At 42.0% G+C, this 26,976-nt stretch overlaps 2 protein-coding genes across 2 annotated transcripts in view; one reads left to right on the plus strand and one right to left on the minus strand.

The window, feature by feature from the left end:
- Window positions 1-9,840: 9,840 nt before the first annotated feature.
- On the minus strand, window positions 9,841-22,544 carry LMAN2 (lectin, mannose binding 2). Its single transcript, XM_068277032.1, has 8 exons — window positions 22,239-22,544; window positions 18,984-19,102; window positions 18,798-18,915; window positions 18,636-18,715; window positions 16,888-17,049; window positions 11,309-11,423; window positions 11,098-11,217; window positions 9,841-10,750 (listed from the first exon to the last, which is right to left on the minus strand). Exons 1-8 carry the CDS (start codon window positions 22,378-22,380, stop codon window positions 10,590-10,592), a joined length of 1,017 nt encoding a protein of 338 aa, XP_068133133.1. The 5' UTR covers window positions 22,381-22,544; the 3' UTR covers window positions 9,841-10,589.
- Window positions 22,448-26,976, plus strand: part of LOC137563926 (keratin, type II cytoskeletal I-like) — a 50,612-nt gene continuing 46,083 nt past the window's right edge. Inside the window, exon 1 of the mRNA XM_068277034.1 lies at window positions 22,448-22,967. The gene's annotated coding sequence lies outside the window, so the exon portion shown is untranslated. The remainder of the gene's footprint in view (window positions 22,968-26,976) is intronic.

The following is a 26,976-nucleotide window of genomic DNA, read 5'->3' on the forward strand; positions in this document are numbered from 1 at the left end:
TTTTCTTCCTCCTCCCTTCTCCCCCCTCCTGTCTCATCTTCCAGGGAATTCTACCAGTATCTGTTGATGGTTTTAAGCTGAAAATTCAGTTCAATGGCATCAAGTCCTAGAGAGAGAGCTCATTTTTCTCGGATATATCACAATGGTACATGCTAGGCTGGCTTCAGCATGTAGCATTGTAGTGTGTTAAATTGGTGGTATAATGGTTAGGATAGCAGCCTACAGAGCTGTAGGCCTGGGTTCTATTCCTGGCCAATGTATGTGAGTTGGCTTTTGACATCCTACAAATCCCTAAGCAAGCTCATTTTTCTCTTGGATATATCATAATGGTACATGCTAGGCTGGCTTCAGCATGTAGTGTTGGTGGTGGTATAGTGGTGAAGAGAGCTGGCTACCAAGCACTAGACCTGGGTTCAATTCCCGGCCAAGGTACGTAAGCTGGCTTTTGAAATCCTACAATTCCCTGGAAGATGAGACCCTCCTCCCTACGGGAGGAAGGAGTCTTTCAAGGAGAAATTATACTTTTTAGACAGAAATCAGTTCGGTGGGGGAAAAAAATTTGAATTCCGTAAAATTCCACAAAATTTCATATTTTTCTGTGGAAATTTCGCCATACTGATATAGCAAATCATCATCAAATTCCGGCCGGAATCACGGAATTTTAAATTCCGCGGAATGCAGTGACCATCCCTTCTGCTCACTGGGCTTTGGGCTGGATCAGGTTACAAAGTTAGTATTGCTAATAGAAAATAGATATACCAATACTCAGGGGTTCGCAGAAAAAACAGCAGGTCACTTTACCACACTTTAGCAACAATCCAATCGATTAACTGCGCTTCTCAAACCCTGTAAAATCAATTAAAAAGCGCACATAGTGCCAAGTATTGTCTAAAAAAGGCTACAACTTGCACCCCGTGCTCGCACTCCTGGGGGTAGTGCCTCCACCAAATAAGGGAAAAGACTGCGTCACTCTCCCCCTCGTGAGTGCACTTACCAGAAGCGCGTCTTGAATGTCAGCATATAACAATAATCCAGTGGTCAGCCAAGAAGGACCAGATTGTAAAGAAACATCCAGCTTTAATAACGTATTTAGGCGGAATAACAGCGGGTACATACGCTCCTTACCATGGATACAATGGAGCCGCACGCCACCACACTGCCTTTCCTGCTCGTATCCTCGTGACGTCAGCGCGCACACCTCCGACTCCGCCCTACGCGTTTCGTCACAATACGTCACTCATTCAGGGGCTGGAGATCACCGCTTGATGTCGACCTAAAAAACACCAGCCACGCCTCCTCCGTCCAGGGCCCCGCCCGCAACACCACCCTCCCTTCGTTGCTAGGCTACTACCTGGCGTGCTGACCATTTTATCCATGGCATGGATTACAAAATAAAATTACAAACATTAGTAAAATAATCTCGTTAAAATATCTTAAAAAACACCTTAAAAAATACTTGCAGCCTTAATAACCCTCTTTGACCATTACCAATCAAAATCCCACCCCCTCCACCTCTCGATATCGTAACATATTCTAATACAATCCCTCATATACCTATTATTGACCCTTTCTATATCTAATAGACAAAGTGCGAATTATTACTAACTTCTCCCTTCACATCATCAATCATGAATTACAATATCCTACAATCAATCTCCCACCCCATTATCTGTGCATTCCTTAATGCGCATATTTTTACAGTGAATTACCACCCATTTATTTGTGCGTTCCTTACTGGATATATCTAAGGCATACCCTCTAATCATAAAGTGCTAGATCCATATATCTCCCTATTATACTCCCTAGGATATACCTGAGGCATACCTTCTAATTATAAAGTGCTAAACCATACTTATCCCCATTTTACTCCCAATAGCTTTCAACCTCATCGTATTGTGTATACTACCTATGTGTGTTCCCTATTAACCCTTGTAAGAGAATAAACATTTATTCATAATACTCACCCATATATAACCATGATTTTAGTGATACATTAAAGTGACCTGTGCTAATAACATGTGCAAATAACATGTGCAAACACTGCAAATTCATAGTGACAACATTAATATTAAAACTGCCCTTTATGCTACACAATATCCCATTACTCATCATCATCCATTCGCTATAAAACAATTAATATCTAGTTCAATGTTCAGACCTTTGGGGGAGCTAGTTCCCAGTCTATAGATCCACTCAGTCTCTTTTCTACAAAGTTGCTGCAGTTTATTTCCCCCGCGCCAATGCGAACGTATATGTTCCACTGCAACAACTTTTAGACTTGATGGATCACATGCATGTACTTCACGAAAATGGGCTGAAACACTATGCCAATCATATCCTTTCCTAATATTATACATGTGTTGGTATATTCGCTTTTTTAATGGTTGCGTTGTCCTCCCTACATATTGTAGGCCACACCCGCATATCAGAACGTACACCACATACGTTGAAGAACATGTCATAAATTGTTTAATTATAAAATCCCTTTCTCCAACGTTAATTTTTTGGACCTCACTATTTATAAAGATATGGGGAGGTTGTCCACTCGTTGTTTTTTTTAAAAAGACGGACCGTAACGGTTTTATACCTACAGCTAGCTGCCATCACCCCTCCTGGATAAAGGCGGTTCCAAAAGGGCAGTTTCAGCGAGTCAGGAGGAATTGTACCAAATTATCAGATTACCAAAGTCAGGTCTCCATTCTGTCTCAAAGATTTATTGAAAGGGGGTATAGTCCAGAAAAAATAAGTGGATTGGAGAGAGAAGTGGAAGGTATGGATAGAGGTATTTTGGTGGGAGGAAAGAAGAAAAAGGAAAAAAGTTCATCCAAAAAAATTCCATCTGAGATTCCATTTATATCCACTTTTAGTGTGCAGCACAAACAAGTAGAGAAGATAGTTGGTAGACATTGGCCAGTGTTACAGCAAGATGTTCAATTGAAGCGTATTATACCTGAGAAACCAAAGTTTGTGTACAGGAGGGCACCTAACCTGAGGGACCTATTGGTCCCCAGTTGTGTGGACCCACCAGCTCAAGTTGTTGTTCCATGGCAGAGACCGGGTTATCATATTTGTAAGAACTGCTGTATATGTAGGGAGACCTCAAGTGTACCCACTGATAGTATACAGTCAGGTTATTTTAAAAGGGATTTTAAAATTAAACAATTTATGACATGTTCTTCAACGTATGTGGTGTACGTTCTGATATGCGGGTGTGGCCTACAATATGTAGGGAGGACAACGCAACCATTAAAAAAGCGAATATACCAACACATGTATAATATTAGGAAAGGATATGATTGGCATAGTGTTTCAGCCCATTTTCGTGAAGTACATGCATGTGATCCATCAAGTCTAAAAGTTGTTGCAGTGGAACATATACGTTCGCATTGGCGCGGGGGAAATAAACTGCAGCAACTTTGTAGAAAAGAGACTGAGTGGATCTATAGACTGGGAACTAGCTCCCCCAAAGGTCTGAACATTGAACTAGATATTAATTGTTTTATAGCGAATGGATGATGATGAGTAATGGGATATTGTGTAGCATAAAGGGCAGTTTTAATATTAATGTTGTCACTATGAATTTGCAGTGTTTGCACATGTTATTTGCACATGTTATTAGCACAGGTCACTTTAATGTATCACTAAAATCATGGTTATATATGGGTGAGTATTATGAATAAATGTTTATTCTCTTACAAGGGTTAATAGGGAACACACATAGGTAGTATACACAATACGATGAGGTTGAAAGCTATTGGGAGTAAAATGGGGATAAGTATGGTTTAGCACTTTATAATTAGAAGGTATGCCTCAGGTATATCCTAGGGAGTATAATAGGGAGATATATGGATCTAGCACTTTATGATTAGAGGGTATGCCTTAGATATATCCAGTAAGGAACGCACAAATAAATGGGTGGTAATTCACTGTAAAAATATGCGCATTAAGGAATGCACAGATAATGGGGTGGGAGATTGATTGTAGGATATTGTAATTCATGATTGATGATGTGAAGGGAGAAGTTAGTAATAATTCGCACTTTGTCTATTAGATATAGAAAGGGTCAATAATAGGTATATGAGGGATTGTATTAGAATATGTTACGATATCGAGAGGTGGAGGGGGTGGGATTTTGATTGGTAATGGTCAAAGAGGGTTATTAAGGCTGCAAGTATTTTTTAAGGTGTTTTTTAAGATATTTTAACGAGATTATTTTACTAATGTTTGTAATTTTATTTTGTAATCCATGCCATGGATAAAATGGTCAGCACGCCAGGTAGTAGCCTAGCAACGAAGGGAGGGTGGTGTTGCGGGCGGGGCCCTGGACGGAGGAGGCGTGGCTGGTGTTTTTTAGGTCGACGTCAAGCGGTGATCTCCAGCCCCTGAATGAGTGACGTATTGTGACGAAACGCGTAGGGCGGAGTCGGAGGTGTGCGCGCTGACGTCACGAGCAGGAAAGGCAGTGTGGTGGCGTGCGGCTCCATTGTATCCATGGTAAGGAGCGTATGTACCCGCTGTTATTCCGCCTAAATACGTTATTAAAGCTGGATGTTTCTTTACAATCTGGTCCTTCTTGGCTGACCACTGGATGATTGTTATATGCTGACATTCAAGACGCGCTTCTGGTAAGTGCACTCACGAGGGGGAGAGTGACGCAGTCTTTTCCCTTATTTGGTGGAGGCACTACCCCCAGGAGTGCGAGCACGGGGTGCAAGTTGTAGCCTTTTTTAGACAATACTTGGCACTATGTGCGCTTTTTAATTGATTTTACAGGGTTTGAGAAGCGCAGTTAATCGATTGGATTGTTGCTAAAGTTAGTATTGCTGGCAGCTAGGCCTTCCCTTGCTCCCCTCGTTCTATCGTTCCATCGTTGTGTGTACTCGTCTCAAACAATTGGGCAAATACACACACCTGTGAGCCCTTGGCAGGCTTCGGAAGCACCAGTACGGAGCTGCCCGTCTTCAGAAGCACTCTCGGTATAGAACTTCCGAAAGCCTCCTTAGGGGGCAAAGGCGCTGGACTGAGGGGTACAAGACAGATTAGGGAAGGCTCTATAGGATCCAGAGCCTTCCCTGCCCATAAGTGAGTATTTAACTTTTTTTTTGTCTTTACATTTACTTTAAATAGGGGGCAGCCAAATTCAGTAAATATCATAATACTTAAGTACCTAGTTTTCTTTTTGCCATATGCGTCAACTGTCAAACATTCACACCCACTCCCTGTTCTAAAAACATCTATTGATTGCAAGGCATTTGAGGTGAAATCTCACTTTGAGGTTTTTAGTGCTGCCTCTGCTACAATAATCTCGCTACTCATTTAAAAGCTTTGGTTTGGGTAGACTTTCACTTTAGCTCAGGCGACAAGTTAGCATGGAAACTTACTTTTCTGCTTTGGACTAGGTTTGCCCTGCTCTTTCCAGACAAACTTGTTAAAATACCCCTTCAGCAAGGTTTTGACATAAACCAGATTATACTTCACATGAAAAGTCGCCATGCTGCTTGCCCACAATATAGTAGTCTCCTTCAATGGCATAATCCTCTAGATCTTATATATGCATAACAACAACTTAAAGGTTAGGCTCACTCTGATTCTTGTGCTGCTGCAAAACAAAATCTCACATAGCAGAATACTGCCTCAAAACTACAACAGTGCCACTTCCACGTCAACACTGTGATACCAGTGCCCTGTGACTGTCACTTCAATGTTGCACTTGTGCCCAACTCTCCGTCACACACGAGGCTCATTAGATAAGAAATAGCCTCTACAACACAGGGAAACTTCAGTCCTGGAGGGCTACGGTATATACATGCCAGCATTTTGGATGGACCGATGACCCACACCTTTCCTGTTTCAGTCCCATCAATTCATTTTAGTTGTGCCAAAAATGTGTTAGGATCTTGGGCATTGAGGACTGGAGTGCGACATCCCTGCTTCTACAGCATAAGTGGCCTAAAGTGTTCTGTATTCATCTCCACACTCAACCCCTATTCATAATCGTCTGGTTAAAAGGAACATTTTGGAGACATATACAAAGAGCTTTTGACTGCTTATTTTATGGAGGCAGCTTCGTATCTGGTGAGACTCCTGAAGGGTAGTGGGCAACTCTGGAGTGACAGTCATAGGGCACTGGTGTCACAGGGTTGACAGTGGAAGAACGTCTGCTGTAATTTTGACACAGTATCACTCAAGGAAGATGCCGGTGCTATATAAATACTTATTAATAATGGATTTCAGAATATAATGCATTCTGTATTATTTGTGTGATACATGCAACAATAATGTTTCAATGGGGAACATTGGACACTGTAAAGAATGTAAACTTAGAATATAAAAGATGGCCAAAATACAAGAAACTCTACAATTGAACAAAATTGTTCATTATTAATCCAGAATTTAAGAACCATAAAGAGAGCTGATCCACTGCTTCTAATATTTTTAGCCATAGATCCTGAACAAGCATGCAGATCAAATGTTTGGCTTAAAGTGTACCTGAGATTGGGACACTAGGCATGCTTATACTTACCTGGGGCTTCCTCTAGCCCCTATAAGGTGCAATCGATCCTTCACCATCCTCGCCGGCCACTTGGTTGTCCTGGAATCAGCCCCAGTAATCTGGACGTTCGCTGCCAGTCGTGGGCTTCTGCGCATGTGAGGATCTGCCGCGTGCACGCTCCTGCTGCACCGTACTACTGCGGATCAGAACAGCAAAGATTGCGATTTTGCATTGCTATTTTTCACGATTTAACCTGGCTATTCTCTTCAAATCAGGATTTAACTGTGTCACATGCCTTAGTGCTAGTAGCACATTTTACAGGTCCTAAGAAATGGAGAAGAGTTTATTTGTTCCATCCTCAGTGTAATAACTAGACATTGGAGATAATCTCAACTCCCATTTGACCAAGTATTGGGTAGAAAAGAGGTGATTTGGTTAACCTCCTGAGCGGTATGGACGAGCTCAGCTCGTCCATCACCGCCGGAGGCTGCCGCTCAGGCCCTGCTGGGCCGATTTTCTTCAAATAAAAAGCAGCACACGCAGCCGGCACTTTGCCAGCCGCGTGTGCTGCCTGATCGCCGCCGCTCTGCGGCGATCCGCCGCGAGCAGCGGCGAAAGAGGGCCCCCCCAGCCGCCTGAGCCCAGCGTAGCCGGAACAAAAAGTTCCGGCCAGCGCTAAGGGCTGGATCGGAGGCGGCTGACGTCAGGACGTCGGCTGACGTCCATGACGTCACTCCGCTCGTCGCTATGGCGACGATGTAAGCAAAACAAGGAAGGCCGCTCATTGCGGCCTTCCTTGTTTATTCTGGGCGCCGGAGGCGATCGGAAGAACGCCTCCGGAGCGCCCTCTAGTGGGCTTTCATGCAGCCAACTTTCAGTTGGCTGCATGAAATAGTTTTTTTTTAATTAAAAAAAAACCCTCCCGCAGCCTCCCTGGCGATCTCAATAGAACGCCGGGGAGGTTAATGGATATCATAGATCACACCAGGACAGACTATGCCTACTGTAGACAACAGGTGAACTGGGATGCGTGGTCCAAATCAAGCTTAACCTTACTCCATGGCCCATTCGATTTTCTCAATATAGCATCTATCGTTAATATACTTGGAGGCTGCTCAACTTAAAAGATATGGATCTTGTTTATTGTTCTTTTCAGTGACCTTGTTACAGGTTTCTATTGTTTGATGTTAAATCTTATTCTCTACATAAAGCAGGAATATTTGTCCTTGTTATTAATGTCTTTATGTTTGCTGGACATTTGACTGACTGTTTCAGAAGAATTGTAAGTGTACCATTCCAGTTTTCTCTTGAGAAATATCTCAAACTCAGTTTAAAGAAAATGCTGCATGCAGCGCAATTGCGATAGGTGGAAATTGTAATTGTGCCACATTTGCTGCAGTTTGAGCAATCCTGTTGGATTACTTGTGCTGTAGCGCTTTACTGATCGCCAGCAATCAGTTAATTAATTTGGATTGTGTTGGAAACATGTGGGAAGTTTTACTCCTGTGTCCACAATTTACATGTTCTCTCATGTCTGGGCTCTGGGACTTTTAAGGACTTCTGCAGCTTTTACATGGAAATTGGCAGTCCTGGAACCAGTAAGAGGGACAACAATGATTAGTCAGGGATCCCATCTTCCAGATTTTCCCACTGCTTTTCTTGACAGAAAGTAATAACAATTCCCAAAGGTAGGGACACAAGCAAATATACAAATCCAAAAACGTTTTCAACCCCCTGAGGGCCACTTTTCACTGAGCTGCTGTATGTCCTGCAAGACCCAGCATGCATGTGAATCCCTGTAGCTGTACCAAGCATGGCTATAGGGTTTCGGGGGCTTGCTGTGGTAAAATGCAGCATGCCGTTCAAAACGCAGCAGCATGTAATTTAACTGCAAAGCTATTGGAATAGGCAGCGATCCCTGCTCGAATCGCTTGCAGGAAACCGCTGTGGATTACTAAGCAGCAGAAATAGGCCCTGACACAGTAATCCAAGACTGCATCTCTTTTCTTAAAATCAGACTTCAAACGTATAGAAGCAAAGAGTCCAGGAGCACCCAAAGGTGCAAATAAAAAGGTGTGCCCAGGTAGTCACCTCTGTACCAAGGAGTCACCAACACATGAAATCCTCCAAAGGACCAGCACCACACGTTCAGTATTAAAGCTCAATTACTGTTAATAAAGCACGTGCAAAATGAAGTGTTTCGGCCTCATTGGCCTTTTTTTAAAGGACTTACGAGCCCAAATCACAAAAAAAAAAAAAAAAAAGTCTGTACCTGCATGAATTTTGAAGGTACGGAGGACGCCATCCACGCCCTCCGGGCAGTTCCGCCGGGTCCCCGCTGCTTATTCTCCCCCCGGCCGGATCCTGACCCCACAGCCAGGGTCGGGCTCTCCTGCCTCCTCAAATATGGCCGCCGGAGGAGGCCGCGGCTGCGCTGTCCGAACAGATGCGAGTGCGGCTACGCAGCTCTAGGGCCACTCCCCGATCCATGCTACAGCAGATAGCCTGTAGCGCGGATCGGGGAGGGAGGCCCTAGAGCTGCGCAGCCACGGCCTCCTCTGGCGGCCATATTTGAGGAGGCAGGAGAGCCCGACCCGGGCTGTGGGGGTCGAGATCCGGCCAGGGGGAGAATAAGCAGCGGGGACCCAGTGTTACGGCACGGGGGGTGCGGAAGGCGTCCTCCGTGCCTTCAAAATTCATGCAGGTACAGACCTTTTTTTGTGATTTGGGCTCGTAAGTCCTTTAAGTTGCCAAACAGTCAATATGAGACAAAGTGCATGACACAACCACATATATATCAAAAACCACACCCAAAAATAAAATACCAGAGGTCCTCTTTATTCCCCCATTAGTCTGGGTGTGGGTGTGTGGTTTTTTTGATATACAGTATATGCGGTCACGCACTTTGTCTCATATTGACTGTTTGGCAACTTGAGAGAGGCCAATGAGGCAGAAACAGCGTGCTGTCGTTGTCGTCACTTTGTACACGCTTTAATAAAAGTAATTGAGCTTTAATACTGAACGTGTGGTGCCGGTCCTTTGGAGGATTTCAATCAGACTTCAAAGGTAATGATTCAAACTGTACAAAAATACACTGATTTAACTTCTTCCTACACTACAGGATATGCGTATTTACATGACGTCATGCTCATATTCACGCGTGATGTGAATATGGGCGTGGCATCATGCAAATACACATATCCTGTTGTGAAGAAGGAAGTAATTTGATGCAATTTTGTACAGTTTGAGTTTTGTGGGTTTTGGACTTTAATGATTATTTTCATATGTAATGATGTCCATGACAAGACAACTTCCTAATATTATCCAGGAAAAGTAAAAACACAGCAAAGATTTTATTTTTTTTTAATGGGTAGTCCCTTTAGACAAAGCCAAATATGCTTACATGGTCAGAGGAAACCCCTCCTGTGCAGTTTTATTAAAAATTAAAAGAAAAACAAAAAAAGAAAAACCTGTGGTATACAATCACACTCAAGGGATCCAATATGTAGTGCAGACCAAGGCAAACATCCTTCTTTCCCAAGCTCGCATTTCTGTAAACAATGAATGTCAGGAAGACACACAGTAGATTGAGTGACCAAACTAAAGACCTTGGGAGACCAGAGAGATGTGGTCGCATACTGTAATTGACACTGTTCTGTGCAAGGCAGCCATTTTAATCCACAGGATCGAGCTGCCAAAAGGCTACAGGAGATTATGGTTCGACATTGAAGAACTCATTGCAAGATACACCAAGAGCAGGCTTTGTAAGTATGGCAATTTCAAAACAACTATACAAAGCCACCTCTCTGCCCCAAACTCTCCAAAGCATGCTCTGCTAAGTTAGGCATTCATAGTAAAAAAATAAATCAAATCAAAACATATTTTTATCCCCCAAAGAAAAAAAATCATCTGCAATCTTCAAAAATGATTGTTGCGTCTCCACCCATATCCTTATAGTATGCAAGTCCCTGTAAATGAAACATACCAAAATACCATTTAAATTATCTTCTCCTTAACGCACAAAAGTAGTTGTACAATCCATGTTCTGGAAGAGTTCACATTTCAGAATGGGTTCATTTGCCCAGACTTTGTCCAGCTAGTAAAACCTCTTGTTTCTTTCTTGTCGTTTCTGAAAGACTACAGCTCCAACTACAGCGCAGACTATAATGCCCAGGAGAGCAGCGAGAAGTAAGAGGAACACTTTCCAGCCTGTCAGAGGGCCGCTGCGAAAGTTCCCTGTTGGATCATCAACATTATCTGAAACAGAGTTCAAAATGTACAATTATGTTCATTATTTCATGCTAAAAGACACTGGTCACCTGCGTTTCTATATGAAACCATTGCAGGAAGCAAATAGACAAGACACAGAACATTTATATTGCACTTTTCTCCTGGTGGACTTAAAAAAACAAAACCGCAAATGTAGTAAAAACACACACACATTAACCTAAAACATGACATAAAACGCAGCCTTTCACGCTATGTTATGTGTGCACCTAGCCTGAGTATAGTAGGTTTATCAACATACTAAATGACATCAAATAGCAGATTTTCACGATTCTGGATTTTAATTGGTCGATAAATAGTCCACATCACTCGCTCACCTTTGGGAGACTTCAGTAAGCTGACACTGGGCTCTATTTTAGTCCAGTCAATATTCTCATCATCTGGTGAATGTTCAACCATGAGCTGGTAAACTTTAATGGAGATAATATCGTGATTATCTGTTACAAAACAAGAATATCTTAAATGAGTATTCTGCTTAATACTGTATGGATGACATGTCTTTTGGTTAAAATGAACAATCTGCCCAACCTGATAAGTCCCCAGTAGCAGCAGATGCTCCAAAATAGTATCCGGTTGGCAATCTGACTCCAGAAATATCAAAACAGTTCTTCCATTCATTTCTGCCTTCAATATCTGTCATGACCTGTGTGAAATTCAGAAATATTAAAAATATAGAAAAAGCAAGCATAAGAACCACTATGGCAATTGTGTGTGTTTTCATTTTAACAACTGTGTAAACAAACTAAGGGTGGACATTTTTACTTGTGGGAAATTCAAAAAAACAAAACAAAAAACAGAGGGCAGCAGCCAGTCTCTCCCTGTGAGCATATATCACCTGACCTTCCCGCCTCCTCCCTGTACTGGTGAGAGATTATCGCTCTTTCTGAAGTGTTGGCCAGTGGGCTGTCATGAGGGGTGTCATAGGGCTGTCATGAGGGTACAAGTAGTACTTCAGTAATACGTGCAAAGTAAAAAAACACAGACCGTGCAGGGGACCCAAGAGGTGACAAAAGGGGTAATAACAAAAAAAAAAAAAAAAAAAAAAAAAAAAAAAAAAAGAGGCATAACTCAGTTTGCACCAATCAAGGCATATTTCTGGTGTAGGCTCACCTAAAAAATATTTATTTTCCATTCCATATTGATCTACCAGTTGCCTGGCAGCACTGTTGATCTGTTTGGCTGCAGTAGTGTCTGAATAACACTAGAAACAAGCATGCAACTAATCTTATCAGATCTGACAATTTCAGAAACTCCTGATCTGCATATGCATGTTCAGCGTCTGTGGTTAAAAGTATTAGAGGCAGAGGATCAGCAGGATAGCCAGGTAACGGGTATAGCTTAAAAGGAAATAAGTCAGCTTCCATATACCTCTCACTTTAGTTGTCTTTTAATATGAATTAATCATTTTCTGGAGAGCACAGCAGTACTAAAGCACATGAACAGATGGCACAGGAATTCCATGTTACATTGACTAGTTTGCTTTCAGAATTTAAAGTCCTTGCACAGTATGTATTTCCTTATGTTTTAACCTCCTTGGCGGTCTGATTCTTTCCAGATTTTAGGGTCTAAAAGCGGTGCAATTTTTTTTCACTCTTTCAGACCCTAAAACCTGAAAAAAAATCATTCTGGCAGGGAGATCTGCAGCAAAATAAAAAAAAAAATTACCTTCCTGGGCTCCTGGGCTGCAGTTTTCTCTTTGCCCACAAGATGGCGCTAATATACATATAAACGAACTTCTCTATATTTCTCTAATATAGAGAAGTTTGTTTTCAATGTTAGCCCCGCCCCCGATGACGTCACGCTGCCACCACCGCTCTGCTGCCACCACCACGGCTGCGCTGCTCCAACTGGCTGCCGGGTCCCCGGAAGAATAGCGGGGACATGGGGGATCCCGGCGGCCAGGGAAAGACCCCACACTGCCGGGGAGAGAGGCTGGAGTCCCGCTGTGCAGCGAGATCGCGCGCGGGACTCCACAACTGCAGGTACAGCTCTGCAATGCCTACCCCGACCTGAGCTCGGGATCACCGATAGCAGCTGCTTTTTTCTACCCCGAGCTCAGGTCGGGAAAACCGGCAAGGAGGTTAATGCAGCAGACAACTGATGCACAACAGACATGCAGCATAAGCCCACACATTTCTGTTGCAGTGGTACGACAATGCAGCAATACACATTTTTTCAGACAGTAGAACGCATTGGCCTCAATTCACTAAGATCATGCTGGAGATAAGGCAAGAGAAAACTTACCTCCACACAGTGAGAGTTATCTTATCTCTTCATTCCTTAATTTACCTCCTCTGTAGTTAAATTACCTCATCTGTGGTTATTTTCACATGCAGTTAATTATCAGCCTGTCTTTAACTCTGGAGTTATTTTAAGGATTGAAGAGTTAACTTAAAGACAGAAGAGTTAACTTTAGGTTTGCCTGAGGTAAAATGTTTCCTGAATAGTACATGCCTTATCGCCATGGTGATAACTAGAGAAACGTTATTAAAGACAGGAGATAAGCTCAGTGAATTGAGGCCTTTATTGTCATTCATGAACACAATGGCATACTTTACACTGCACCTGCAATGCCTCCACAACAGAGACATATGCACAGTGTTTAAGGACACCTGAAGTGAGAGGCATATGGAGGCTGCCATATTAAATTCCTTTTTAAAGAGACTCCGTAACAAAAATTGCATCCTGTTTTTTATCATCCTACAAGTTCCAAAAGCTATTCTAATGTGTTCTAGCTCACTGCAGCACTTTCTACTATCACAGTCTCTGTAATAAATCAATGTATCTTTCCCCTGTCAGACTTGTCGGCCTGTGTCTGGAAGGCTGCCAAGTTCTTCAGTGTTGTGGTTCTGCTATGAACTCACCCTTCCAGGCCCCTCTCTGCCCACTGCCTGTGTATTATTTAGATTAGAGCAGCTTCTCTCTTATCTTTTACAAGCTGGATAAATCTTCCTCTGAGCTGGCTGGGCTTTCACATACTGAGTAATTACAGACAAAGGCAAAGCTGTTTGCAGGAAGAAAAGAGCAGCCTGAAACTTCAGTGCATGAGAGCAGAAGGGGGAAAGAAACACACAAATGATCTCTTGAGATTCAAAAGGAAGGGTGTATACAGCCTGCTTGTGTATGGATGTATTTTCTATGTGGGGACATACTGTACATTAACCTACTTCCTGTTTTGGTGGCCATTTTGTTTGTTTATAAACAAACTTTTTAAAACTGTTTTTAACCACTTTTAATGCGGCGAGGAGCGGCAAAATTGTGACAGAGGGTAATAGGAGATGTCCCCTAACGCATTGGTATGTTTACTTTTGTGCGATTTTAACAATACAGATTCTCTTTAAACAATACCAGGTGCCTGGCAGTCTTGCTGAACTTTCAAGCATCAGTAGTGTGACTCACCCACCTGAAACAAGCATGCGGCAAATCCAGTCAAGCTTCAGTCAGAAACATCTGATCTGCATGGTTATCCAGGATGTATGGCTAAACGTATTAGAGATAGAGAACCAGCAGGACAGCCAGGCAAACTACAATGTTCAAAAGGTAATAAATATGGCAGCCTCCATATCCCTCCCACTTCAGGTGTCCTGCAAGTGCACGTGTGAGTGCAAAATATATGTGAAGGGGCACTGAATAAAATTACCATTTATTTCACACATAGAAGAACATTACTGCTCTTCAGTATAGTAAAAGTGACAAAGCATTATAAAAGTTCCAACTGAAGCTACCGATAGATTACATTCAAGCTATATGGGTTTTTTTTTAACCACTTCAGGACGAGAGCAATTTTCACATATCAGCGCTGTTCCCATTCATTTGCCAATAACTTTATTACTACTTGTCACACCTAAATGATCTATGTATTGTTTTTTTCAGGACAAATTTGGCGTCTAGTGAGTAATTTTTTTTTTAGTAATTACCTTATTTTCTATGCATTTTAAAGGGAAAACTAGGGGGGAAAAATGGAAAACACACTATTTCTCCATTAATCATTTAAAGAGAGTCTGAAGCCAATTTAAAAACGCCTTTTTACCTTTTATTTATGTTAGGCATGTTTCCCCGTTAAAACGCTGCTATTCCGCGGCAGAACAAGTTTTTTTTTACCCCCCAAATCCCCTGGGGCACATTGCGGGGAGTGCTTCCGTGAGAGGCAGAGCTTTTGGCTGCAGCTCTGCCTCTACACGCATCTATCAGCGCGGATCGCCACCTCTCCCTGCCCCTCTCAGTCCTCCTTCACTGAGAGGGGCGGAGGAGAGGCGAAGATACACGCTGATTGATGCGCATGGAGGCAGAGCTACAGCCGAAAGTTATGCCTCCCTGGGCAGCAAAATCCACGACCAAGAAAGTTGTGGATTTTGCACAGGGGATTTGGGGGGTAAAAAAAAAATCCTCGTTCTGCCGCGGGATAGCGGCATTTTAACAGGGGCAAACATGTCTAACATAAATAAAAGTAAAAAGCTGGTTTTTACGTGGCTTCAGAGTCTCTTTAAGCCACATGGACGTGATTGTCACGTCCAGGCAACTGCTGCTGTGCTTCTGCGTGCTCCTGCCCGTGCCGCTCCCCCCATTAGCCCGGAGATCAATGAATGGGAACATAGTTCCCTTTCATTGATCTAAGTCGTTCCCATTCATTGATCTAAGTCCCCGGCAGAAAAACCGATGGCTTCTTGTCAGATGCCGCAGTCCTCTATATTCTCCCTAAGGGCGAGCACTTGCTTCCAGTGCTTAAACAAAAAAAAAAAAAAACAAAAAAAAAAAAAAGTAGAACTACATCTACATACTTTTTTTTATAAAATAAACTCACATTATTACATTTAAAATTAACGGTTTACCTCCCACACCAAAGATTACCCAAATAACATTTTTAATGAAAAAAAAAAAAAAAAAAAAAAAAAAAAAGAAAAGTTACTTAAGGGTCTGAACTTTTTCAATATGCATTTTTTAAATTACAAGCTTGTAAATACTGATGACGCAAAACTGAAAAGAAATGCACCTTTATTTCCAAATAAAATATTGGCACTATACATTGTGATAGGGACATAATTTAAATGGTGTAATAACCAGGACAAAAGGCTAAATAAAATACATGGGTTTTAATTATGGTAGCATGTATTATTTTAAAGCTATAATGGCCAAAAACTGAGAATGAATTTTTCAATTTTTTTCTTAATATTCCTGTTAAAATGCATTTATGTACCACCCAAAGAAAGCCTAACTGGTGTCGGAAAAAACAAGATATAGATCAATTCATTGTGATAATTAGTGATAAAGTTATTGGCGAATTAATGGAAGGTGAAAATTGCTCGGATGCATAAGGTGAAAAATACCCGGGGGCTGAAATGGTTAATATCCATTATAGCTTTACAATAAACAGCTCTAACTAGAAGTTAAACCCACAAATTGTATTTGCTTACCCATCCTGGTTATTACAACATTCAGATTATGTTCCTACCTAGTACTATTTATGGTGACAATATTGTATTTGGAAATAAAGGTGTCTTTTTTCTGTTTTGTGTTTTTTGCTTTCTCATTGTACTCTATCGATGATTACAAAACCTTATTTGCAAAAATAACAGTAATATACCCTCATGGCATACATATTTAAAAAGCCAAGTACCTACGGTAACAATATAATTTTCTTTTATATCCTTTCACTTTGTTTTTATTTTACAAGTCTTGGTTTTGGTACAGAATATACAAAATTGTTATTGCTTTTGATTCAGTTTGTTACTAAAAAGAATACACAAGACATAGCCCTTAACCCTAAAATCGATTCTACTACTTATCAAAGTTAAAATGTTACCCCATGTGTCTTGTGCAGCTATACTAATACTTTCCCAAGTTTGAGTATACATTTTGAAAATTAATTTTTATGTTGAATTGAGTTTGTCCCTACCCATTTCTCATGTGATGTGGGTCCAAGCTTTAAAACACACCAAAATGTATTCTACAACTCCTCCTGGATAAAATTATACCACATGTGCCTCATTTAGTACCAAACTGGTGGTGCACTCTTCACAATTACACTGGACGTGTATACTCGTCTAGTTAGGCTGAAGTGGTTAAAGCATATATTGAAACATGCAGGAAAGTCATCCTCACTGCCTTACCGTAAGACGGCCACGAGAATAGCGTATGGCTAAAAACGTGTCATGGTTTACATTGCGGAGATCAGCTGTACAGCCTGCTAGTTCAGCTGTTCGTCCATCCTTACTGTGATCATACTCCAAAGAGCCATTGTTCACCATAGCAGAGATATAGGGAAATACCCGCTGCAAATAGAATAGGACACAAATATAAATCGTGTGCTTATGCCACTGTAGCAAAATAAAAACATTACAGATACCACCAGACCCACTCGTAAAAACCATGCCTCTTACAAAATAAATCCCCCTCCCTCAAATATGCTAACCAGGACCCGTATAGTAGCACAAAGCCACTCGTGCAAGGCTTTCTCCTCCATGCTACTGAGCAGGTACACGGACGGCAGTGTAGCCACAGGAACATATTCGACAAGCCCTTGTCAAATACGTTCAGAGAGTCCCAGCGATTGATCGATGGGTCAAGCAAGATGAGGGAAGCCTCAATTATCCAGAGGTTTCCTTCTATGGAGGTACATTTCTAACAATTTTTTTTCTCACAAGTATGTTTTAAAGGCTTGATCTGGGATAAAAAGGCTGATATAGAACATGTTAAAGTGCTTAATTTCATGTCATGGGTTACATTTGTTTAATAATGTAAGTTAAAAAGCATACGAAGAACTCCTGGCACAGTTAAAAAAAAAAAAAAAAAAGACATTGTTCTAGATAGATAGAACAAAATGTCTTTGTTTATATAAGTTTAGATAACGGGCGCTGCAGTGCACACACTTCCACAGCCCTGAGCAGATGTACCCACACAACCAGCAGTGACCAGCTTACATCCTCCCTGCATGTATGCTTTGTGGCCCTGTGCTGTGCAGCAGTACACACGCGCCTGGAGGCAGACACCAGGCATGTTATTAAGTAGGATACGTAACATTGATATGAAACCTCTACTCATCTGGAAGTTCTTGCATTTCTTGATATGACATTGGGAGTTAGTAACCATGATTCCATACCTTTGTCATCTGTGGCCAGCAGTACCGCAAACCAAGATTAGCGTGCAGTGCTTTACATGAAATCCCAAGCAACTATCGCTTACGGTGGAAATTTAAAATGATCAGCAAATCTGAAGTAGGAAATGCAGGTTGCTATCGAATGCATATGTGGGAAATTGAATAACTGCAGGTAAGTTTAAAAATGCAGTGATTCTTTAACTGCAGTCTTGGTGTTCCAGAAAAATGGAGTGGGTTTGCATTATGGGCTGCCTCATGTAGATAAAGAAATTACATAAATGAAGGAAAGCATCACAATGGATTGTACACTAGGTGAACGCTAAGCAGGTAGTAGGACTACATGAGTGGTTTGAGAAAAACATTAGGGGTTAGCAGTTGGTTGGGCATTACGTGGGTAAAGGGATTAGATACTCGTTGGGTATCAGGCAGACAAGGCAGTGAGATGAGAAGGTGAGGGGATTACATGCTAAGTAGGCAATCATGCAGTTGTGGTCTTTAAAAAGTATAGAGGTAGCAGCTGGCATTCATATGCTAGATGATGCCTGGATGCCTATCACTAAGCCTAGGTAGGTTCACATTGGGGTCAAGGCTGTGTAACGATACCCTCACAGAATGTGAACCAGAGTGGGGCGATGAGTGCTTGGTAAACTACTCGGTATTCAGCAAGGCCATGGATGGTGCAGAAATAAGAGCATGTTCCAGTATCTTATGGGTATTGTGTACATTGTTTGCTTCAAGTCACATACAAGCAGAATCACCTACCTCAGTAGTCTCATCATTTGGGTAGGTATCTACAAAAAGTGCCAGACCATGAAATTTGTCTTGGTTTCCGAATACCGGGCCTTAAAAATGTAAAGAAAAAAAACTGTAAATCAATGTTGCGTTTATTAATTAAACCACTTAAAAGTAAAGCTGTTGGTGTACCTGGCTCTAGGCGATCCCTTGCATACCATAGACCAAAACCATCTCCATGAAGGGTCTTCTTCCCTATACCATGTATCCGAAAATGGACATGCACCTCCCAATCTTTCAGAAAACAAGGCTAAAAAGAACAACTTATTAGTACTTGTGTCACAGAGATATCACACAGATATTAACACCACAACTTACTACTCGGTTCCAGATTGAGCCCTCTTTACTCCGTTCATCAGGAGTCAAACGGACGTACTGACTGGTCAGCATGGTACTGCCTTGAAAATCCCATAGCGGCATTGAACTAGAACCCACGCCTACAAAAAAAAAATAATAATAATATGTAATCAGACAAAAAGGGCTGCTTGGGTAACCTAATTGGTACTCGCTCCCACTGCTCCAAACCTCCGATTCTGGATGGAGAAGATGATGGAGCACATACAGAAGGGAGGCTATGGAGCAGCCCCCTCCCCACCCAAAAAAAAGGTAAGTAATGGGTTTGTGCTATAATATGCGCACACTGTAAACTTAAACGGCAACTGTAGTGAGATGTATATGTTTATTGGCTTTTAAGCAATACCAGCTGCCTGGCTACCAGGGCTGTGGAGTTGGAGTCGGAGTAGTGGAGTCGGAGCAATTTTGGGTGCCTGGAGTCGGAAAGAATGCACCGACTTCTAATGAATTTGTAACTGTAATTAAAATAGAAAATATGATAAAATGTTCTATTTCTCATATAATAGTCATTAAAAATAATGTATATATACAGTAATAGCTGTGCTCAGTCTACAAAAATGAAATAAACCAATCAAAATTAGTTACTTGTGCTGCTTCAATAACGCAGTCCCTGTATTTTTAAAGTCAGATATACGTCTGATTGTGACTGTATATATGATATGTACACAGGAATCTCTTATATATACTAAATAACATATATGCTGTAAGAATAAAGCCTGATGTGTAGCTGTGTCACTAATAGAGATGGTCAACGAGATGGAAATAATTCTGCATTGATGCTGATTTATGCAAATGTATGCACTCCCTTTGCTCATGAAATCAAATAATTTGATATGTTGTTAAAATTTGGTTTGGTGACTACAAATTAAAGGGTACCTGAGACGGATGAAAAGTAAAGTTTTTTTTTTTATACATACCTGGGGCTTCCTCCAGCCCCCTTCAGGCCAATCAGTCCCTCGCTGTCCTCCTCCACCAACTGGATCTTCTGCTATGAGTCCTGGTAATTCAGCCAGTCAGCGCAGTCCAGCCACGTGCCGCTCCCACAGCCAGGAACATTCTGCACCTGCGCAATAGTGCTGCGCAGGTGTAGTACGCTTCCGGCGGCGGAGTGTGTGCATGCACACTATGCCAGACTGGCTCAAGTACCTGGACTAATAGCAGAAGATGCAGGTGGTGGAGGAGGACAATGAGGGACTGATTAGCCTGAAGGGGGCTGAAGGAAGCCCCAAGTATGTATAAAACTTTAATTTCGTCTGTCTCAGGTTTACTTTGTTACACAGTAGTACTATACTCTACATATGCACTCCCCACAGAGCTGCAGGGAATCCACTGAGAATGTTGTGCACATTGAACAGAGAGGTGTTGTCTATCACCCATAATCCTGGTTCAGATTGTACATGACGAATGTGTAATAGAGGAAGAATCTCCTCATTCCCCTGCAGACCACCTGCACATCACTCTTACATGTACCCACAGTTCCTTTGCCTAGGGCCTGATCCATGTTCAGATTGTGCATGAATAATGTGTAATAGAGGAAGAATCTCCTGGTTCCCCTGCAGAGCACCTTCACATCATTCTTAGATGCACCCACAGTTACATTGCCTAGGGCCTGATAGATGTTCTTTGTTCCGGTTTGTACCTTTTACAAGTACTCTTACCAAGGACTAGTTTTAGTCTAAAGGGAATAAATATAGTAGTCTACATATCCTTCTCACTTCAGTTGTCTTGTAAAATTCCTAAGCGTTGGCAGTTAAGAGACGAATTTCACGTTACATACTTTTAATCAACAAAATTGTAATATGCAAATTAGAGGAGTCAGAGTCGAGGAGTCGTGGAATCCTAAACTGAGGAGTCGGAGAATTTTTGGACCGACTCCACAGCCCTGCTGGCTACCGTGCTGATCCTCTGCCTCAATACTTTTAGTCATAGACACTGAACAAGCGTGCAGCCGACCAGGTGTTTCTGACATTGTCAGATCTGACACGATTAGCTGCATGCTTGTTTCTGGTGTGATTCAGACACTATTGCAGCCAAATAGATCAGCAGGACTACCAGGCAACTGGTATTGCTTAAAAGAAAATAAATATGGCAGCCTCCAAATACAGCCTACAGCTGTCCTTTAAACTTATGAAAGGCTTAAATTGATATTCTTTGGAACCTGGCAATTGTATTTTGCTTGAGGTACCATTGCCATGGGACTCTTCAGAAACTGAGGTGAAGAAATTGGTGTTGCTCGGGTCTCATTGGCCACCACTGTGCCCCATGCAGTGATGGTGCACGGCGCCTAGCTCATCTACGTGTGCTGCTACTAAGCCTGTGCTTCTAGACATAGGGAGCAGCTCTGACTCTGCAACTGTGTAGCTAAGGGCACTTCTGGGGTGTCAGTGGGCAGGAGTGGACACTGCTGCCAGGTGCAGAGAACACCCCTCCTTTAACACCACCCAACTTGGGAACAAGTGCATCGGAACAACTCATGGACCTGGTCCAAACAAAAGCCAAGTCCTTCGGCTTTCCAAAGATTGTTGGATCTCGCCGGGGAGGTAAATAGAATTTGAACAGGAGTCTGCCAAATTTGTCAAGGGTATCAGATGTAAGTATCAAAAAAAGCTCCTGAGAAATTAATAAAATAGTAAAGTATTAGCTTTCCAAATCTGGTTAACCCTGACCAGTCCTGGTTCAGCCATACTGATTCCAACTCCTGTACAAAAATAGGTACGTCACCTCTTGTGACAAATCACTAAATTTCACATAATAGTAAATTTTGGTTGCAGGGGACCAGAATTTGTGGGACCTGAAGCAGATCTTTGCAGAGGGCTAATAACATTTTAAAGCTGCCGATTGCTAGCGAATTAAAAGCTCCCCTTATTGCTTGGACCCGCTACAAAGTTCAAGTTCCTGTGGACCCAAGAACTAAAGTTTGCGGTTTAGTTGAAGGCAGCATCTTTATAATCCGTATAATGCTGATGCTCCTCCTGCAGTGGTGAGTGGAAGGGGGAGTGTCTCAGGCTGTCTAGGTGATAAGTTTTCTTAGTAGTCCACTGTAGAGCACTATGGTCACATGGCCACAGATTTTTATAATTTATGAATCTGATGACATAAAACATACATCCTCATGTAATATTTTTAAAGCCAGGAGATCTCAGTATGTATTATTTCATTGCTCCTGCTGCTGAAGTGAAGTTCTTCTGTAATAAGTCCAGCCTCAGCACCATCTCTCACCTTGGTAAGGTTTAATGAGCGAGTGTTCCCGCTTCATGTGCTCGCTATTCCCATCCGTCAGGTCGCTGCAGACCCTGCTAGGGGCGAATAGACACAGGAGAAGAGACTGGAGAACCCAGACACTGTACACAAGCGCCATCATCAGCTCGTACTACAAGCCCTCACTACTTCCTGCTTCTTCACGTCACTTCCGCCCATCCCTTTTCCAAGCTGACAGCTCCTTAGGCGCTCTGTAATGTAACACGGACTCTGGCTGGTAATAGCAGACAGAGACGTTGGTATAGAAATTATCCACATAGGGCTCAAAGCTGCGGAATTTTTGCATACGCTTCATTCTCCTTATCTCTGCCAGTAGCAGATATGTCGCCGGATAAACTTCCCCTTATCACATTGACATACATGCTCGATCTGAAAGAGGATGCGGCTGGGCTGTTCCTCTATCACTGTAGCTGGGGCCATTTTGCGGCGGATCAACGCCTTGATCTTTAATTGTGTGTGGGCTCCGGCAAGATGGTGCTGAAGTTCAGTTTCCACTACAGCCCGGGCCCTTGCTGGCACGTGTATACTTCGTTCTCTAGCAAGCCGTAATCCTTGCAAACAAATCGAAGATGAGTTATGGCAGTCATTGAACCAATCAGTAATCAGCAAGTAATCACTTTTAGCCAATGGGAATGAAAGATTCTTGACATTTAGCGTGATAGCGCAGCACATTCCAGAAACATTGTACACGTAAGGAGAGAATATTTCTTTCTGTCCTTGGTCTAAACTTATTCTAAAAAAAATAAAAATAAAGTATGTCTATGGTAGGGATTAGACTGTGAGCCCCTCGGAGGGACAGTGACAAGACTATATACTCTGCACAGCATTGTGTTAGATGTTGGTGTTATATAAATACTAAATGATAAAAAAAAAATGTAAATCTCATTCTTTTGTGTTGTGAGTTTAGTTTCTGTAATCACCTGGATATGTTAAAATTGTTATACACATTTATAGCTAGTAATTCTACCTGTAGCCATTTTCTACTCTCATTATTCTGCATTGCTGCATGGTTCCTAAACCATAGCCTTCAACATTACACTTCAGAAGGTTTGTCGATGTTCTGATGGTTTCAAGGGGTAGTCAAGCGTGATATAACAAATTTAGAGTTCTAGAAAATGATAAATCGTATATAAAAACATCACCAATTAGTATTTTAGCTTATTAAGGCTATGTTCACAGTAGTGTGTTGTGCTGCGGCATAATGGACCACTTTGCTGCACTGCATTGCACCACTTATGCAACGTGCACGGTGGGTGGTTTGTGGTGCAACGGTGTGTGGCATCCTAACGCGCATGCATGTTAACAGTAACAGTGAAGCATACTTTTCATTGACTATATGCTTCATTATATGCAACACAATGCACAGATAACATGCAACGAGGCTTTCTTGATCTGTTGCATTGCGTTCCTGCTGTTACAGGTAACACATTGCCCACTGTTAACCTAGACAAAAAGTAAATGCTTGGAAATAGTTTAGAAGCAGTTAGCAAGTACCAAAGGCTACTTGAGATACTGGTAATCTTTACCATGCCAAGGGGTACTTTGTGAAAACAGGCTTTCAAAAAGGGGACATACCAATAAAATGTTGAGAAACACTGGTGTACAACACTCGGCTGCGTTCTCCACACCCCTCCTGAATGAAACAAACACAGAACATTTATATCGCGCTTTTCTCCTGGCGGACTCAAAGCGGTAGGCAGTAGTAGCAGTGTTAGGGAGACTTGCCCAAGGTCTCCTACTGAATAAGTGCTGACTTTCTGAACAGGCAGAGCCGAGATTCGAACCCTGGTCTCCAGTGTCAGAGGCGGAGCCCTTAACCATTACACTTCACATTTTCTTTTGCTCTGTGATTGTTGCACCTGAAAATCTAGAACATGCACAGTTGCCTCCACACAGTGATGAGCTGGTTGTTAGTGGTCTGTCATGCTGGAGCACTAAAGCTATGTACACATGCTGGATTACATTTGGCCAAATCGGCCGATAAGGACCGCCTTTGGCAAGAATTTAGCGTGAGTACAGGAACCCCATGATGTCACCTAAAAATCTGGCATTCCAGATCTCAAAAACTCGCCTGGCCTCCAAGCGTGTTGTTTTCCCACTCACTCCATCCACCAAAAGCTTCTGCAATATGCATTGTCCCTCCTCCCCTCTCTATAGAAACAGACATGTCGTGAGCCTTGAGACTAGTGGTATTTACGTACAGAACTCTGCCCTGAACTGTTGAGTTCTGATCCCAACAGGACACTTTTAGATAGTGAGGGAGTGTTTTTGCCTGCTCTACCCAGCTAAAAAGACAACTTACTTGTCTCTGGATGGAGTTTTTTTTTTTTACCGTTGTATGCATATATCCTAGATGATTATTAATTGAGGCTCACTTCTCCTGGGAAATATCAACACCCATGTTTTAACATTGGATGGATGTTCTGCAAAGAAAGGTGGAAGTCACCATTGTTGCAAAATAGCAGTATAAGGTTAAGGACAAGGAGTTCTTTTCAACTTCCATGTGCCCCAAAAAGGAGGTGGATATAATATTATGGGGAGGAGTTCCTCTGGAAGCCACTTTGATAGTAAGAATGCCCCTAGGTATCAGCTTTACCCAAGGAAAATTGGTAAACGGTAATCTATGCAAATGCACACAGTATCAAAAAATATTGTTTTTTTTTTAATCTTATTATAATCCACCATCATCATTTCCATCTTTGTTTCAAATGCCTTTTCTTCAGTTCTTCTACCTTGCTTACCAAACTCCTTCATCCAAAATTTATTTAAAGAGGAGCTGTTAGGTATAAGGTCTCAGAGAAAATAAACACATATATCAGTAGCTAAATATTGGCTGTACTTACATTACATATGCATTTCACTGTCCACATTTGTACTTCACATAATTTTTATATAGTATTTGCAGAGAATGATGCTCCTGACAGCTCATGGCAGGTTCCATGTTTGTCTGTCTCCTATGAAGCCAAATGTGTTGTCATGTCCTGCCTGCTTCCTGATGATTCCACTCACAGAAAAGCTCGTACTGAATAACAGTACTGTGCAGTGAATATTAATTAGCCATGTGACTAGGAACAATAGCGGACTCCTGCAGTGTACTCTGCCTGGAGATTTATCAGTGCTGTTAGCTGGACATGCTGTTGTAACTTGAGCCTACTTCTCACTAGCAGCCGAGGGGAGGGCCCCAGAATGCTTTGCTGTATTGTATGCGTCCTCTCGTCCTTTTTATGGGCTTGGGAATACAGAGCCTTGCTGTCAGCACACATCACAGTAAGAGAGATTTTTAACTTCAGTATTGCCTTTTTGACTTCCTTCTAAACTGTTTAACACAGGAGAATAGAGGTTTAAATTAGCTTTTGCAGCCTGACAGTTACTCTTTAAGTAAAAATAGACACACCTGTTTGTAAAGTCCTTTAGTAAAATCCAGTACTGTTATCCATGTCTATTCTTCAAATTGGTTTTCCAAATATTGACTGGAAACCACGGCACTGGCTATTTGAATTTCATACTAGGCCTCCCATTGGTTCACTTACAGTGGGATGCGAAAGTTTAGACAACCTTATTAATCATCGTCATGATTTTCCTGTATATAATCGTTGGTTGTTACGATAAAAAATGTCAGTTAAATATATCATATAGGAGACACACACAGTGATATTTGAGAAGTGAATTGAAGTTTATTGAATTAACAGAAAGTGCGCAATAATTGTTTAAATAAAATTAGGCAGGTGCATAAATTTGGGCACTGTTGTCATTTAATTTATTCCAAAAACTTTAGAACAAATTATTGGAACTCAAATTGGCTTGGTAAGCTCAGTGACCCCTGACCTACATACGCATGTGAATCCAATTATGAGAAAGAGTATTTAAGGGGGTCAATTGTAAGTTTCCCTCCTCTGTTAATTTTCTCTGAAGAGTAGCAACATGCGGTCTCAAAACAACTCTCAAATGACCTGAAGACAAAGATTGTTCACCATCATGCAGTTACCGCGGCCATCAATTACATCTGGAATCTATATAGCCCAGCGCGGGATTCCACCCACTAGAGGCTCCCTTTGCTGAATCTTTTTACTTAGTTAGGTAAGGCCCAGTGCACACCAAAACCACTAGCAGATCCTCAAAGCGCTGTAGGTTTTTGGAGCAGATATCAGAGCGATTCTAGGCATGTTTTCTAAACATGGCTAGCGTTTTTGGGAACGTTTTTGTGTAGCAGATTACAAATATTGTTACAGTAAAAGCTGTTACTGAACAGCTTCTGTAACAAAAATGCCTGGAAAACAGCTCTGATCTAGCGTTTTCCAGAGCGGTTTGAGCTTTTCCTATACTTTACATTGAGGCATAAACGCTTCTGCAAACCGCAAAAATGCTGCAGGACCCACGTTTGCGGTTTGCTTAAAACCGCAAACCGCCAGTGTGCACCATTCCATTGAAATACATTAGCCAAGCATTTTCCAAGGCGGAAGCGGTTTGCGGATCGCTTCAAAAACCGCTCGGTGTGCACCAGGCCTTAGTGACATATTATTTTTCTACTGACTTGCTCTCCATTACGTTCTGCCTACGAGCGCTCCCCCTGCTGCTAGACAGTGAGATTATGCACACTACTTGCTTGTTCTTATCGTTATCAGTGACCAGCTGGTTTTAACAGGCAGATAAACGCAGACCTTAGAGTCTAGCACTGTCTGCAATGTGCTTCCTTTTCCCT

Source organism: Hyperolius riggenbachi, chromosome 3 (genome assembly GCF_040937935.1).
Source record: "Hyperolius riggenbachi isolate aHypRig1 chromosome 3, aHypRig1.pri, whole genome shotgun sequence".
In the NCBI taxonomy this organism is placed as follows: Eukaryota; Metazoa; Chordata; class Amphibia; order Anura; family Hyperoliidae; genus Hyperolius; species Hyperolius riggenbachi.

Excerpts from the sequence above, each read along its gene's own strand:
- LMAN2 (XM_068277032.1), bottom strand. The coding sequence starts at position 22,380 with ATGATGGCGCTTGTGTACAGTGTCTGGGTTCTCCAGTCTCTTCTCCTG. Across the intron at positions 18,716-18,797 it reads AAGGGATCGCCTAGAGCCAG|GCCCGGTATTCGGAAACCAA; the intron begins GTACACCAACAG and ends TACATTTTTAAG. Across the intron at positions 11,218-11,308 it reads TGCTACTGGGGACTTATCAG|ATAATCACGATATTATCTCC; the intron begins GTTGGGCAGATT and ends GTTTTGTAACAG.